Raw genomic sequence first — 15,753 nt, forward strand, 5'->3', positions numbered from 1 at the left:
CAGGGAGGAGCAGGCTCAAGCCTGTGACGTGAGTGACAACTTCCTTCCAAACGTGGCTCCATTTGACCCTTGGATTACGTGGCCACCAAGCAGAACCAAAGCTGGATACAGCTAAAGTCATGTAGGACAAATCTGTAGTGGAGCCCTGTTGAATTATTCATGTATTTAATACTTATCCACTAATCTACCCTTTATTATACCTTCTGCTAACTCTCCTGTTACAGATATCAATGGCTATGGGAAAAGCTGTGAGGAGGGCTGGCAGCAGGGAGCAGAGCCATGCAGAATTGCTTTGGGGCTTCAGGGAAGGGAGCTGGAAGGCTATGAGGTGACCACAGGAAAGGGCCAAGGATGGAGAATGGAAACTTGTCTGATCCTGCCTGGAGCATCTTTTGCAGGGACACGTGAATCTGTGTTACAATGCGTGGAGAAGGGTATTGCAAAGCCACTTTATTTATGGTACTTTTATTGGCAGGGGAGTGGGAGTGCAATACAATTTTAGCCACTGTGATGTCTCTATCTCCCTTACATTCCACCTCCATTTCTAGAGCCGTTTTTGCTCTGAATTACACAATTTCTCCAACTGCACAAAGGGACTTGCTGTACCTGGCATGGCTCAGCCTTGCTGGGTGAGGAGAGCTCCAGCAGCTGAGTGCAGGTCTCCAGCATCACCGGCCCCGTTCCCTTCCCTCTGCAGGCAGCAGAATCCCATCCCATAAGGCAGCAATAGGGCTGCATGGCACTCAGCTCAGACGTGCTTGAGCCTGGAGAAAGGCACAATTCACACCATGGTCTGTGGGGAGCACATGAGGGAACCTCCAAGAGCTACGGAGCCTGGGACCACCATGATGTCAGTTCGGTTATGCTCCAGTTCTCAGATCCAGCTCAAATCTCTCCCACCTCCCACTGGCACCATCCACCGCATCGCACAGCCCTGTATAAACAAACCCAGCAAATGCTTTTGTCTCTTCCTGTCCTTCTCAGATATTTTGGGTATTTGTGGCAATCTCTCCTGTTTATATAACAAAGCCACAGCCCAGTGTTTGTGGCACCATATCCATGGTAACCCTAATATAGCATGCACAGGCAAGTAGGATTTCATTAGGTGGCTCAGCTGTGGCAGTGTTTGTGGGGAGCAGCAGGGATGGAATGTCTCTCTGGTGCAGGGACCTGGCTGCCCACCCACATCCCAAGGGGAAATGCTGCTCTTTTTTGCTAGCTGTGGCCTGTCCCTGCTCCCACATCACCCCATCGCCGTGCCGCGGTGCTCGTTGCAACTCATCCTCCTCACCTTTCATGCTGCAAAGGGCTGCAGGTGTTCACCCAAGCTGCTCAGGATCCTCCAACGGGAGCCACGAAGCTGAGGTTCATTTCTGCCTCCAGTCTGGGGAGATTCCTCCAGTGGTGCAAGAGGGAGTACATTTGGTCCTGAGGAGAATAAAAAATTAAAAATAGAGAAAAAAAAGGGAAACACCTTAGGGGAAGGCAGGAAAAGCTGGGAAGAGCAGAGGCTCTGCAAAGGTGATGCTCTCATTTGCAGCCCTCATGCTGTAGGACACAGACAGGCACCAGGAGGAGGAAATGCCTTTTCCCACCCACTGCTGATGGGTTATGGGCTCCTCTGAGCATCCTGCCTCGGCCAGCACCCACGTTAGCTGTTGAGTTAAATAATGACTGTCTCTGGCAATGATATGACACAAACCCAAGGGCAAGAGGTGGGTCTGTCCTGAGAGGGGAATCAAGCAGAAATCCATGGGACCCTCCTCACCCCTGTGAGCATCTCTCCTATATGCCAGACCTCTCTGCCACCCCATTGGAGCCAGCCTGAGTCAGAGGCTGCTTAACCTCATCAACACCCAGGAAATCTGATCAGGGCAATGGCACAGGGCAGGATCTGGCCATGGACAAAGCCCCGGGGCACGGGATGCTGTGTGCGTGCTGCAGCCCAGCACAGCAGGAGCAGACAGCAGCCGTCCCTCTGTGCCCTCCCTCACCCTAATCGAATTTACATCCGTGTTAGCAAGGCAATGGATTATAGCTCGGAGGGGTGCTGCCTGCTTCAATCCTTAATTCAGCGCATCAGTTGTGCTTAAGCCTGCTTACCTGTAAGCAGAGCTGCTGCTGGGTTCAGACAGCACCTAGCATGGCCGAGCTGGTGTCTAAGGGACTGTCCATTAAAAAGAACCCTCCTCCAGGGGCTCAAGGCACTATGCAGGTATCCTCTGTGCAGTACTGCTCTCTTAGTTCTTCTTGCTGGGGTGAATGGAGAAGAATAGAGGAGCTCTGTGGAGGATACAGGATACTGCCATGCTAGTATCAATGCAACAGTGCTGTGTGAGTTCCAGCAAGAGCTCAGCACTGGAGGAAAGCTGCTCTCTCTGTGCTCTGCTTTGAGGACAGGGGCTGAACATGCAGCCCTCCAGTGTCCCTCTCACCGACTGACATTTGGGAGTTGCTCTGAGATTGCCCCAAGCAGTCTGGGTGCCGGACTCAGCAAAATGGCATTGCTACCTCTAGCTTGAGTCTTAAAATATCCCCCAGGGCAAGACACAGAAAGGCTGAATCCTTGCTCTCTGTCTGGATTTACGGGCAGCAACCTGGGAGAAACTAAAGAAAGGAGAGATATATATGTATTATATATACATGTTTTTCCTTCTCTTTAAGTAAATTCTCACTGCTTATCTCCAAAGTTCAGCTGTTTTCAAGCTGACCTGCCTGCCTGTTCCACTGCAAATTCCTTCTGTACAGGAAGGCTCAGGCGCTCCACTTGCCAGCAGCCTGGAGTTTCATCTCCAATAGAACTTGTTAGCTAAAGACCCCATCCCACCCCCCGCCGAGGATCATTTTTCTTCCTGCCATGCTGACAGCTCAGCTTCTTTCCCCTTAGAATTAGGAAACAAAGCCAAGATGGGAGATGAAGCCAATGAGGCTGTGCTTGGAGGTTAGAAACGGGGCAAGGCACCGATCTGTTCTCGCAGCCAGACATCCACCCGAGGAGCCAGGGCTGGCACAAGAGGAGCATCCATCTGATGCTTTCTGCTGAGGATCTCAGAGCACAGCACGTCCAGGACTGAGTCCAGGAGCTTCGAGCACAGTGGGGATGCTGCTTCCAACTGTAGCGTGCAGCTGAGCTGAGTTGAGCTGTGCCACCGGGGGGATGCAGCCCCCTGGCTGCTCCTCTCCTCCTGTGTCACAGTTGTGTAAAACATCACCAAGTGTGGCCAATGGGCACACACTGATGATTCATTAAAACACCTGGGGACTGAGTTTGACCTGTTTCCACTCGGAGCTTGGAAATGCAGAGCTGCCCAATTGACTTTGCTGCAAGGAGCATGAGTGAAACCTGAGCTGCGAGGGGATGGAGTGGATCCTGAGCAGCACTGAGAGCATCGCTGGTTTTAGGAGCCAGCATCAATAGAACAGGGCCACAAGCTCTGAGTCCAAATCAAGGCAGTGTGTGCGTGGATCTGAGAGCTTGAGGGGGTTCATGTGGAAAAATTAATAACCTAAGGAGAAGCAAGAAATGGGGCACAAAAAGTATCTTTAAGGAAAGAAGCAACAAAGATAGAGCCACGCTGGGGTGGAAGCAGAGCGTGTTCCTGCAGGGAGCAGCCTGCAAGTGAGCAGCACTTCTCAGCCACTAAGGATGATTTAGGAGCGAATAACATCAGCCCAGTCGAGTTCAATTGCTATTGATAATGTCCATGTGCAATTAGGGCCAATTAGAGGGAGGCAGAGAATGACAAGTGTTTGGCCAGGAGGTGGGGGGCGGGAGTCTATTGGGGGGGTCAATATCACAATCCAATTTCCCCACAACCAAATGCAATTAAAGGACAGCACTTACCCAGCTCACCCAGGAGGGCCAGCACATAAATGGCAAAAGCCAGGAGGGTGGGTGCCATCCTGCCCAGCATGCAGACCCATGGCAGCACGCCGTGTCCCTGCCCCAGCTTCAGGCTGCGGGAGCTGGCGTCCATGTACTTCACCATGGTGGCTGTGTTCCTGGTCATCCTGGTGGTGGCCTTGCAGGGCTTGGTTCCCCGTGGCACTTATTTCCCCTACAAGGTGCCCCTCGATCCCCAGGGGCTGCTGGAGCTCTCATGGAACGTCAGCTACCCCGAGCAAGCTGTATATTTCCAGATCCTCATCAGGAAGCTCAAGTTTGGGCTCCTCTTTGGGATGTCGGACCGGGGTGAGTTCGAGAACGCAGACCTGGCCGTGCTCTGGAATGATGGTCACAGTTCATATTTTGGGGTGAGTTGTGTGTTTTTGTGGCTGTGTTTGGGGTCGCTGCCTGATGGGTGAATCTGACCACCGCGGGTTTGGAGGATTGGGCACAGGGCACGGGACCAGGTAGAGGTGGTGCAAAGGGGCTGTGGGGTTTCTGATCCAGACATTGATGCTATGAGTTTGGTATAGGATCTGAAAATGCAAAGGGGAAGGGATAAATTCAACAGCACATCAGCGTGGCTAACAGAGCCAAGCTCTGGGTGTCTGCTGCATCTGCAGGAGCTCCAACAGGTGGTTGCACCGAGCAGCTCTGCCGCGCACACACATGCAGGAGGCACCCACAGCTCGGTTCATCACACGCTGCTGCCAGCAACATTAAAAATTAACCTGCAGCTCCCATTACTGACTTTGAGAAAGTGCAAAAGTTATCGAGCAGAAAGCCTGCTCCTGCCAGCGCCAATAAGCCGGCTGCAGCTCACGTCTGCAGCTACAGCAAAGATCAACAGGACGCAGGAAAACACAACCTGACGGCTGACTGCCAGCAGCGCGGCGTTATCAGAAATTAAACATGCAGAAGTATTTGGGCAGCTCGTAAATCCTGAAGGGAGCAGAATAGGAGGGAGACAACTCATTTCTAATTTTGCTCTTTGTTTCTGCTGCTGCAGATCGCTGCCCTTTCCTACTCTGCCCACTGTAGGCTCTTGGGTGGTTGGTCTTTCTGCTACAGTAACTAACCCTATGTTCTCCCTATCCCCAAACCACCCTGGTCACGTTGCAATTGTGCTTTGCTGCAGAATGCAATTCTTATTTTTTCCCCCATGTGAGGCTTTCCAGTACGTTAAATTTTACCTCTGCTTGCTTGAAATTAGCCATAAAACATATTCTTTTGCAATCAGCCGCAATGTGATCTGCAGCGCAATGGAAGGATAAAAGAAAGGGCTGATTATCTGCGCTGTTTTCCTGCTAATTACCCACCATTCAGGACGTGGGATGACCTGAGTGCTACAGCATTTCACAGCACTGTGTTAAAAAACCATAAAGAATAATTCCTAATCTCGCTGAATGAGCACCATGCAGCATTTGGGCTTTCACTTGGTGCCACACAGCATCCTGCCAGGAGGTTTCTATAACCTCTCCAGCCCTGGTGTTCTCCCTCCCAGCAGCTTTTCTGCTGGATGTCAGCTGTTAAAAGATCCAAATTTGCTCTGCCCCCCCATGTACTACAAGATTAATTTGCACAATACGCTCCTATGAAAACAAATGTCAAGCTAGCTTCATGGAGCTGATTTTACTCTCCCCCTCTAAGGACAATATGTTCTCAAAATACCACTCTATACTTTTGGCTGAAATGGTGCCAAGATGCTTTATTCTCTTTCTTCTGTTTCTTCCCCCAAGATAAGAGAAGCAGTGCCACTCACAGTGCTGCAGCGAGGTACTTCTTGGAGGCCTTTTCTTGGCAAACAAAAGCCATCAACAGGAGACGCAAAAGATCGAAATAATAACGCTGCTCAAATCCAAATTACAGAAGGATTTGTACTCTCAACCCTCAATCTTTCAGCATAGGAGCACCATAGTGCTTTGCTTCTCGGTGTGGCTTTGTCACCACCATTAACCAGGTTAAAGAGGAGCGAGCCAAAGGAAGGTGACCCAGAGAGGGATGATTCAAAGGAGATGATCCAAAGAGGGCTGACCCACTGAGGGACCTTATGACCTGCACGCCACTGGAGGTCCCCACCCTGAGCCCTAGGGCCACAGAAGACCTGCTGCCTCCCCTCTTACTGGGTGCTCTCCCCCCACAGGATGCCTGGAGTGATGCCCATGGGCAGCTGCACATGGACTCCCAGCAGGACTACCAGCTGCTCGGGGCTCAGAAGGCCCCCGAGGGACTCTACCTTCTCTTCAGAAGAGCCTTCAGCACCTGCGACCCCAAGGACTACCTTATAGAGGTACAGCATCACCCTCTCCCTGCTGCAGCACATTCGGCCCCATCTCGACCCCCATAGCATCAAGCAGAGCACCAACCTCCGACCTCACCACTGTTATGTTTTGTGGGGCAGCATCAGGTGTTTGTGCTGCTTAGAGCAGAAAGGAAGCATGCTACAGATGTCATGAGCAACGTTTGGCACAGTCTGTTTACAACCACTTATAAACCTCTATAAAGTGTAGATTTTAGCTTGTTTGCATCACCCGCTCCTGCTGAGCATGTGTTAGGTCTATATAAATCCCTTCCTGCATCACTTGGGTTTGCAGTCTGCAGCCAAGCGTTACACTGAGATGTTGCTCAGCGGGAGGCAAATAGGAGGCTGCAGTAGGAGCTGAGCAAAGATGCAGCAAACAGACCCTGGGTCCAGCAGCACCTCCTCAGCCCGCAACACTTTCAGCAGGGCCCCTCACTGTTCACTCATAGATCATAGAACAACTTGGATTGGAAGAGATCTTAAATGTCATCCACATCCATATCCAATCCCCTGCCGTGGACAGGCTTACCCTCCAGCCAATCTGGCCTTGTATGTCTCCAAGGATGGAGCATCCACAACTACTTTGGGCAGCGTAGCTCATTAGAAGGAGCTGGGACAAAGGGAGGCCCTGGGGGAGGTGTTCCATTTCTGCTGCCCCTGGCTCACCCAAGGACTCATGCCTCCAGCATCACACAAGTACCACTCTGCATGCAAAATTACCTAACTTTGCTCTTGCTTCAGGATGGCACCGTGCACCTTATCTATGGGATCCTGGAGAACCCCGTCCATTCTCTCCGTGCCATCAACATCTCTACCATGTACAGAGGGCTGCAGAGAGTGCAGCTGCTGAAGCCCAACATCACCATCCCTGAGCTGCCTGACAATGTGAAGACCATGGAGATAACGACCCCCAATATTGTTATTCCCAGCCAGGAGACGACCTACTGGTGTTACATTGCAGAGCTGCCAGACAGCTTCGCCAAACACCATATTATCATGGTAAGGGGCAGAGCAATTGCGTTCACATACCTTTAAGGTACTCTGCAAAGCCCACTACTTCCCTGACTTTCCACTGGGAGAATTTCAGACCCAAATGTATTCCTTACAGCAAAAGAATTGGGCATAGGTATACTGTGCGGGGTGGGGAGGAGGGGGGTGAACACCCACCAAGCAGAAGGGAAGCCTGACGCGAGCTGCAGCGAGAGCACAGGGATTTATAGGGGAAGGATGGCTCTGCAATGGAAAGCTTAGAAGGAGGATTTTCTCTCCAACAGATGGTGTGAAATGAATCATCTGTGTGTAAGTAAAAAGTGCGTAACTCCTGATACCTTCCCGCTGCTGCAGATCAGTTTTGCAGCTGGCGATTTTGGCCAGAGCCATTCAGCAGCCCTTCTACCCTGAATCCACCTCTTTGCGCCCAGAGCAGCTGCTGGCCAGGAATGGAGCCCTGAAGCTGCAGGCAGTAGGGCCAGGACCCTCTTTGTGGAAAACTGAAGCCCTCTCAGCCTAGCAAGCCTGGCAAAGGACTTGGTCAGCACAAAGCAGAGCAAACTGTTGTTCATCCAGTGCGACCTCCTGCAGGGAAGGTACAAGATGTTTCTCCAGGAGCTCTGATGGACTGGTCCTACAGCCAGCCAAGAGCTCTTGGTCTTTGGTCCCTCATGCCCAGAGCATGAGCATCCCCTGGCACGGTAATACTCGATAGTACATACCCATGGTGGGCTCTGTGTGGAGCATGCACAAACAACCAGGACCAGGGATGGGTTCTCAGAAATGATCCTAATGTGCTTCCCTCCTCCTCGGATGCCATTTTGCAGTATGAGCCAGTGATCACAGCAGGCAATGAAGCCCTGGTCCACCACATGGAAATCTTCCAGTGCGCAGCCGAATTTGACAGCATCCCCCATTACAACGATCTGTGTGACTCCAAGATGAAGCCAGAGCGGCTCAACTACTGCAGGCATGTGCTTGCAGCATGGGCCATGGGAGCTCAGGTGGGTGCAAGTTAGGATCCATCATCACTCCTGGGGACCTTTCCTGCCGTCTCCCAACTGTTTCAGGCCCATTCTCACAGGAACGAGCATCCCTGCATGGGCTGCCCCAACCCCAATTGGGATTTGGGTTCAGCTTAGCACTCCATTCTCCTCCAGGTTACGTTTGCATTTCCTCCTCACCTCAGCCCACCTCCTCAGCTCCTCAAATCAGTATGATTCCCCTCTCCTCAGCGATTATGCCATCACATGTTCAAGGCAAGAAGTCTTTAGTTGCAAGAGCAGCTCAACACCAAGCACGACAGAGGGCACAAGTGATGTCCCCCTCAGCAGGGCTCAGGATTACGCCCATACACTCCTCTCCTTGGTCATTTCAGCTTATTTTCCATAAAAACCACCCCATCATTCCCTTAATGTCCCCCCCCTCTCTTTCCAGGCTTTCTACTACCCCAAAGAAGCAGGGCTTGCCTTTGGTGGTCCGGGCTCCTCCAGATATTTGCGCCTTGAGGTTCACTACCACAATCCGCTGTTATTCAAAGGTGAGTGGGGGGCACGGCGATACCCAGCGAGACATGGGAGAGCTGGGTTAGTGCCTGGGATTGTCAGGGAACAAACACCAGAGCCTAGATCCACCCTCAAGCATGCGGGCAAGGAAGATGCTCAACACTTGTATTTAGGGGGGCTGCTATGGGATGGCCCCCAACTTCTGTGCAGGGTGGTGATGGGGGATCTGAGCTCAGAGCCAACAGTGATACCAAAGTCAACAGGGAGACAGCACCAGCCTGGCTAGGGATGGGGGAATTTGGATGTTTTAGTGGCATTCCTGCTTCGATAATGTTGTCAGGAGACACATTAAAAAAAAAAAAAAAGAAGAAGGATTGCAAACAACCCAGTTTCTTCATTTACATAAAATCATGTAACTTCTTGACTACCCAAGTGTATTTTTAGGACACCAGAGCATATGTACTGTAGATCAACCATAGCACCTTCAGCAACTTGAGAAGAAACACATCTATAAATATGGAGCTCACGTCTTTCATAACTTATCATCTTTGCTGTGTTAACCAGTAGGGTCTCCCTTGTTATCCTCATGCCATGATGGGCTCCAACCCAGAGACTGGAGGCTCACACCCAGCCCCACATCTCAAGGAGGAATTTGCATTTTCCCTCCTGCCACGTTCCTAGTAAGAACATGGTCTTTTTTTTTTTTTTTTGGAGATGCCAGTAAAACAAACAAGAGCTGTGTTTTTGAGACAACCAATTAATCATAGAATCATTAAGGTTGGAAAAGTCCACTGAGATCATCAAGTCCAACTGCTGACCCATCACTACCATCCCCACATCTATAAGTGCCTCCAAATTACCCTGAGATCTGTCCTTCTGCTCTGTGCTCCCTACAGGTACTGCTTACCTCTCTGTTGGGAGCAATTGGTGACCAAGCCTTGAACGCATGGAGAAAGCTGTGAGCAAGAAGCTCGAGCACCTCTCCTTTCACCTGTGCCAAGCAGAGCATCATTTCTCAGTCCTGAGCCCATGCTGTGCCTGATGCTCTGTCCTCTCTCCTGCCAGGGCGCCGCGATTCCTCAGGGATCCGCCTGTACTACACAGCCAACCTGCGTCCCCACGATGCTGGCATCATGGAGCTGGGCTTGGTCTACACGCCAGTGATGGCCGTGCCCCCAGGGGAGACCACCTTCATCCTCACAGGGTACTGCACTGACAAATGCACCCTGCAGGTGAGTGCCCCGCACCCCGAGCCCTTTCCCATAGAGTTGTGCTGGAAGAAAGCCCCCTGCATGTGATCCACAGTGAGCAGCTGGTTGGGATGCACTGAATTCCCCAGGAAGGCAGCTCTCCTCTGGAACCACCTGCTCCATCTCCCTCAAGTGCTGTTCTCATCTAGGAGGTCATACTGCTGTGCTATGCTGGGTGCTTTGCTCTATGGGAATGCAGGGATCGCAGAGTCATAGAATGGCTTAGGTTGGAACTAAAGAACAGCTTGTGTTGGAAGGGATATTAAAGATCATCTAGTTCCAAATCTCCTGACATTGCCTCTGCTTTCTGGAGCTCCTCAAGAGCTCACTCAAGTACGTTTTCAAACTGCTCACCCTGCTTTCAGGCAGGTTTTAGTGGTTATGTTTGTAGGACCTACCCAAAACAGGTAATTGGGGCAACCACTAACAAGGGCAAGGAAGCAAGCAGCTCACAGGCTCCTGCTGACTTCAGGCATGGCTGCACATTAGTTGCATATAACAGCAGGCTGAACACCCACCCCTCTGCAAAGAGCTCACTTGTAGGGTCCCAAAACCCTAAATCTCAGCACAGGCAGCACCCAACCCAAGCACACAACGTAGGAATGCATGGGATGGATGTGGGGTCAGTCACGGAACTGGAGCCATCCTTCCCCAGGCACTGCCTGAAGATGGGATCCGCATCTTCGCCTCCCAGCTCCACACTCACCTGGCAGGGAGGAAAGTGGTGACCGTGCTGTCACGGGATGGCAGAGAGCAGCAGGTGGTGAATGCTGATGGGCACTACAGCCCACACTTCCAGGTACAGCCCTGCTCCCTGCGTTGGGTCGGTGCCACCCGTGGGTGCAATTCTGACACATTTCTCCTCCTCCCACTCAGGAGATCCGCATGCTGAAGGAGTTGGTCGCAGTCTTTCCGGTGAGTGACTCCATCTTCTCTCTGCTGCTCCATCACTGCTGCCCATGGGTGCCCTGCTCAGAGCCCCAGCCCTGTTCCTCCCTCCATGGTGCTGTGCTTGGGCTCCTGCAGGTGGACGAGCAGCCAAGTTGGGTGCAAATCTGGCTGTGCAAACTGTTGCCCAGGTGCACTGTTAAGGGCAGAAATTCTGAGGAATTAAGGAAAGGAGGAAATGTTTCTTGGGGTATGGCTGAAGGGCATCTTCCAGGGAGGTGCAATTGTAGCAAGTGCTTGGGGGGGCATTGGGGCTGAACCACCAAAGAGCACAGAGGTCTGCTGCATTATGGATTCACTCATGCCAGTATTTGTTGTCTGGGGAGGGGGGAAGCTTTGTATTTCCCCACCCCCTCATGTCTGTTGAAACCTCACAGGGTGACGAACTCATCACCACCTGTACCTACAACACAGAGGGCAGGAGCAAAGTGACCGTGGTGAGTGTGGCATTGGAGGAGTTGAAATCAGTGCAAACTGGGCTGAACCAGAAACAAGAAGGGGGGGGGGGAAGGGTTGGAAAAGAAATGAGCCAAGGCTATGTTGCCTGTAGCTGGGATGCCAAGGTGCTAATTGAGAAGTAGCATGTGTCACTCTAATTCCCATCACAAACTGTTCCACCGGGGATTAACTGTAATTAAAGAGAAGTGTGTTTTTTTTTTTTTTTAGAGAGAGAGAGCATGTTATTTCTCTCTTTTTCCTAGCAAAAAGAAAATAAAAAGAGCCTGTCAGAGGTACCATCAACAGGCACAAAGCTAAATATAGCAGAGAGTTTAGAGAAAATCTGCATTTTAATGTAAAGCACACAATCAGGTCTGAATGCCTGACCTTGCACAAAGGGCAGTGTGTGCACACAGGTCTGAGCTCAGTGCCCTGCAGCCCCTCTGCCCTTTCTGCATCCCCTGTAGCTCCAGCATTGCCAGGCTGGATCCCGGCACGGCTGCTGCATGGACAGGGGTTGTTTCTTGGTGTCTGTGCCACAGGGTGGGTTTGGCATCATGGAGGAGATGTGCGTGAACTACGTGCACTACTACCCCCAAACACAACTGGAGCTCTGCAAAAGTGCCGTGGATCCGGGTTATCTGCACCTCTACTTCAACACCGTCAACAGGTACAGGGTGACTGAAGCAGGGAAAGTGCTGGGATCCTTCTGTGCAAGATTGGAAAAAGAACTGGGAATGGGGGTTTTTAGTGCTGGTTGAACAGGGCATGGCTGAAAGGAGTCCTACCCCAAAGCAGGCACCAAGCCCAGGCTTTAAGGCTAAAGGCAGCGTGAACCCCCAGGAATGGGGAACCGCCTGGGTTTGGGGCTGTGCTGCATGGCCCAGTGTAAGGGGTCTGTAAAGCACACCGTGTGATCCCAGGCAGACACTGAGCAGCCCTGCAGGGAGATCTGACCTTGTAGGGATTATCCTATGCACAGACAGGCCCCAAGTCTTCCATATGCAGTTTGGAGTCTTTCCAGGTTAAGCTTAAGGCAGGGAGGGATACTCACCAGAACATCTCTACAGCATTTCAGCGTGGCATCTCTCGTGCACAGGTTTAATGATGAGGAGGTCTGCACGTGCCCACAGGTCTCCGTCCCAGAGCAGTTCTCCTCTATCCCTTGGAATGCATTCAACAGAGATGTGCTGAAATCCCTCTACAACTTTGCTCCCATCTCAGTGCACTGCAACAAATCCTCAGCTGTGCGCTTCCCGGTACGTAGAGCTTCCAAAGCAAAAGGCTGATGTGCAAATGGCAGAAATCCAGGCCTGGGGGGAAAGCAGCTCAGCAACACTGCTGGGCTGAGCCCATAAGACGGGTTGGGGCTCTGGTACCTGGAAATGTAGGGCAGGGAGCTGCTGCAGAGCCCCAGCACCAGCATTAAAAGAATACATGATGGAAAGTGTAGAAATGACAACAGAGCAGTAAGATCCCAGGCTGCACCAAGTGAGGATTTGCTCAGTTGCAACACTCAGGAGTGAAGAAATAAAAGAAAAAAAGCTGCTTATCTTCAGAAGGCCTCAGATATGCAGGAATCTACAGCAAGAAACCCTCACCTCCACTACCAATCCTTAAATGAGGTCTGGGCAGTGGTGGATCCTGGCTCCAGCCCTTCTGGTCACTCAGTGCATTGCATATACCTGAGCTCTCCTGGGTTGGCCCTGCCTTCCCACCAGGTGCTCAATCACTGCTTCAGGCCCTGACTTGGCATTTCCACTACAGTGTGCACGGCTGGATGCAATTAGAGAATCTGCATTTGCATAAAGTGATTTACAGCCCTCTTTAAGCAACCCAGAGTGTTGAAGCATGTTGATACGGAGAACCAAGGAGAAACGTGAGGGGATTTACAGGATTTGGGCCAATCACATCAGGTCCCAGCAGATCAAGCTCGTTGTGTGCTGCATCTGTGCAATCTCCAAAAGTAGATCCACAGCAAAACAAGGAGGACAGAAAAACCATGCCCAGAAATGGTGGTTGTGACAACATCATCATCAGAGATGACATAAATCAGTGGAGATTTAAAAGCACCAATGGTGCCTTTCTCCACCAGTTCCTGGGGCCATCCTGCAGGGCAGGGCTGAGGGCAGCGGGGTGATGCTGGCACAGCGATGGGACAGGGAGCTGAGCAGCCCTCGCTGCTCCCTTGGTGGTTCAGAGCACACACAGCCCCAAAGCTCTCACTGCTCCCTAAACCTTGAGGTCACAGAAAGCTGCTGGTTTTCCATCTGGCATGCTGCAGCAATGCTGTCCTTGTCCAGTCATGTGGGGAGGGGGGTTCTCTGCTCCCCTCCACTTTATGCAGAGCATACTGATGTGGTGCAAGCTCTAAGTTCTGGCCTGATCTGCTTGACACGCTACAAGGATTTCATCCTAAAACATAAATTATACGTTTCTCCTTCTGCTGATGACTCACCTTTACCTCTTTGTTTCCAGATCTCCCTCCTTCTGCTTGCTGCAGCTCAGCCTGGCCACGATGGTTCTGTCTGAGCAAGGAGCCAAAGCCAGCCCATGCTGAGCCCCCACACCCCCAGCCCCTACTCAACCCAGCACATCACATAGGAACTGAATCCTGCCCGGCAGGCTCAGCCCTAGGAGCAATCTTAACCCAGCAGGTTGCCCCTTGCAGGCAGCATCCCTGAGAAAGCCACCCCCATACATGAGAGATGCTGAAGATTTTCTCCTCGCTGTGGTCACCACGAGCTCCCATAGCTGTGCCAGCCCTTCCCTGCCTCTGCCTGCAGTGTCTCATCCGTGCTGCCATGTTTAAACAACTGCACTGGCACATTGCAAATGTCACCTCATCTCCAACCTCCCTGCAGCCCCCGTAAGGAGCCTTTCTGAGCACAGTGGGTTGGAAGGACCCGTGGCTTTGAGCTGTCTCTATTGACTCGGTGGGCAATGCATTTTGGGCTGGAAGTTCCCCCATTGTGTTGCTTTTGTGCAATATGCTGCACCACAGACATCTGCTCTGTTCCCGGGATGCGTAGGTGCGCCTGCAATACAAATAATTAGTAATGCCTCGTGGGAAAACATCCTGCTCTAGGTTAAAAACACTTCCAATGTTAAAGATCATTTCATTTTTATAAGCATGTAGAAACGTAGAGTCCCCGGGTACTCTGTCTCACAGCATGCAATTCTCTTGCAGGGTGTGTGGGAGAAGCAGCCTCTTCCCAGCATCACCAAGACACTGCGGGAGCCCCAGCCTCACTGCCCAGGGCCTCATCCTGCCGTCCCCGTGCCCATCAACCTGGGTGACATCAGGAGGGGCTGAGCTGCATCCCAGTCCCTGCTGGTGTGCCGTCACCACGATGGGATGCAGCATGGACAGCCATAGGGAGCATCATTTCATTGCTCCCTGCCTCCCTGCCCCAGCTCCTGCCTCCGGAGGGGGTTAGGTCTCATCTCTCCCAGTTCAGAAAGTACCCTGGAGATGGAAAGCTCTATATTTAGTGCATTATTAGCAATCCTGGCTCTGAGTAATGCTGCTTTCCGCCCCCAGAATCATAGCGCGGAGGTTCGCTTTGTGCCGAACCCAGCTTGGCCCCGGGGATGGGGGGAAAGAAAACATTTTTCCACAGGGAAACTGAGGCATGGAATGCAGATGTGGGAGTAGCGGGGGAGCCTTTCTGTATCCACCCTGATGTGCTCCCCCACGTTGGGGATTATTCACCTTGATGCGACCAGATGCCAGTGGATGGGAACAAATGATGCTTTGGTGATGGGACTGAGAGAGAGGGGGAGACGGGGGAGGGAAACTGGGGGGTTGAGGGGAAAGAGACAAACCTTTTGGAAGGAAGAATGACTCCATTAAATATTGAAATGAAAAATTGAAGAAAAAAAAAAATTGCTTTTTGATTGAATCAGGGAAAGGACCCAGGATGTCCATCCCAGCTGGGGGCCTCTGTCCAACCCAGAGGCTCCCTGTGCACACACCAGGCTCTGCCTCCCTTGGTTTGGGGCATGCTCTCCATACACACAACCCCTACACATCCTTTCAGGATGAAGACTGAGCTTTGGTAGGGAAGACAGCGCTGCATTATCTCAGCAGACACACGGCTAATCCTGGCATCCCCGAGTAGCCAACGTGAACGCACATTTATTAGGACAGATGGACAGGAGTGTGGCCCCTCAGGGATCGCTGTCACATCCTATTCACAGACAAATCCACCTGGATTTCGTTTGTTAATGTTTGCAGCAAAACCAAAGCATTCTGGAGCTCAAACCCTTGCCCATGGCGCTTGTTGCACGAGGCGAAGGGATTGGAAGTGGCTCCGAAGAGAATGCAAAGCAAGCAGAGCTAGTCAGAGGGAATAAAATGAAAAGCGTGGAATGTGATTATTTCTTCAGGCAGGTAAAAGCTTCAGCAGAGATCAGACCCTTGCTGTGCTG

The 15,753-nt window shown here is 51.7% G+C and overlaps 1 protein-coding gene across 1 annotated transcript; it reads left to right on the forward strand.

The window, feature by feature from the left end:
* Nucleotides 1–3,820: 3,820 nt before the first annotated feature.
* On the forward strand, nucleotides 3,821–14,635 carry DBH (dopamine beta-hydroxylase; the record flags this gene model as incomplete). The annotated part of the gene is given in 14 exon segments (XM_079544855.1): nucleotides 3,821–3,889; nucleotides 3,891–3,911; nucleotides 3,913–4,254; nucleotides 6,030–6,176; nucleotides 6,930–7,187; nucleotides 8,006–8,182; nucleotides 8,616–8,718; nucleotides 9,749–9,915; nucleotides 10,589–10,732; nucleotides 10,810–10,848; nucleotides 11,259–11,318; nucleotides 11,862–11,989; nucleotides 12,419–12,578; nucleotides 14,510–14,635. Coding segments are annotated over 14 exon segments (1,941 nt in total).
* Between the last annotated feature and the right edge of the window lie 1,118 nt (nucleotides 14,636–15,753).

Source organism: Tetrao urogallus, assembly GCF_951394365.1.
Source record: "Tetrao urogallus genome assembly, chromosome: 19".
Classification (NCBI taxonomy): Eukaryota; Metazoa; Chordata; class Aves; order Galliformes; family Phasianidae; genus Tetrao; species Tetrao urogallus.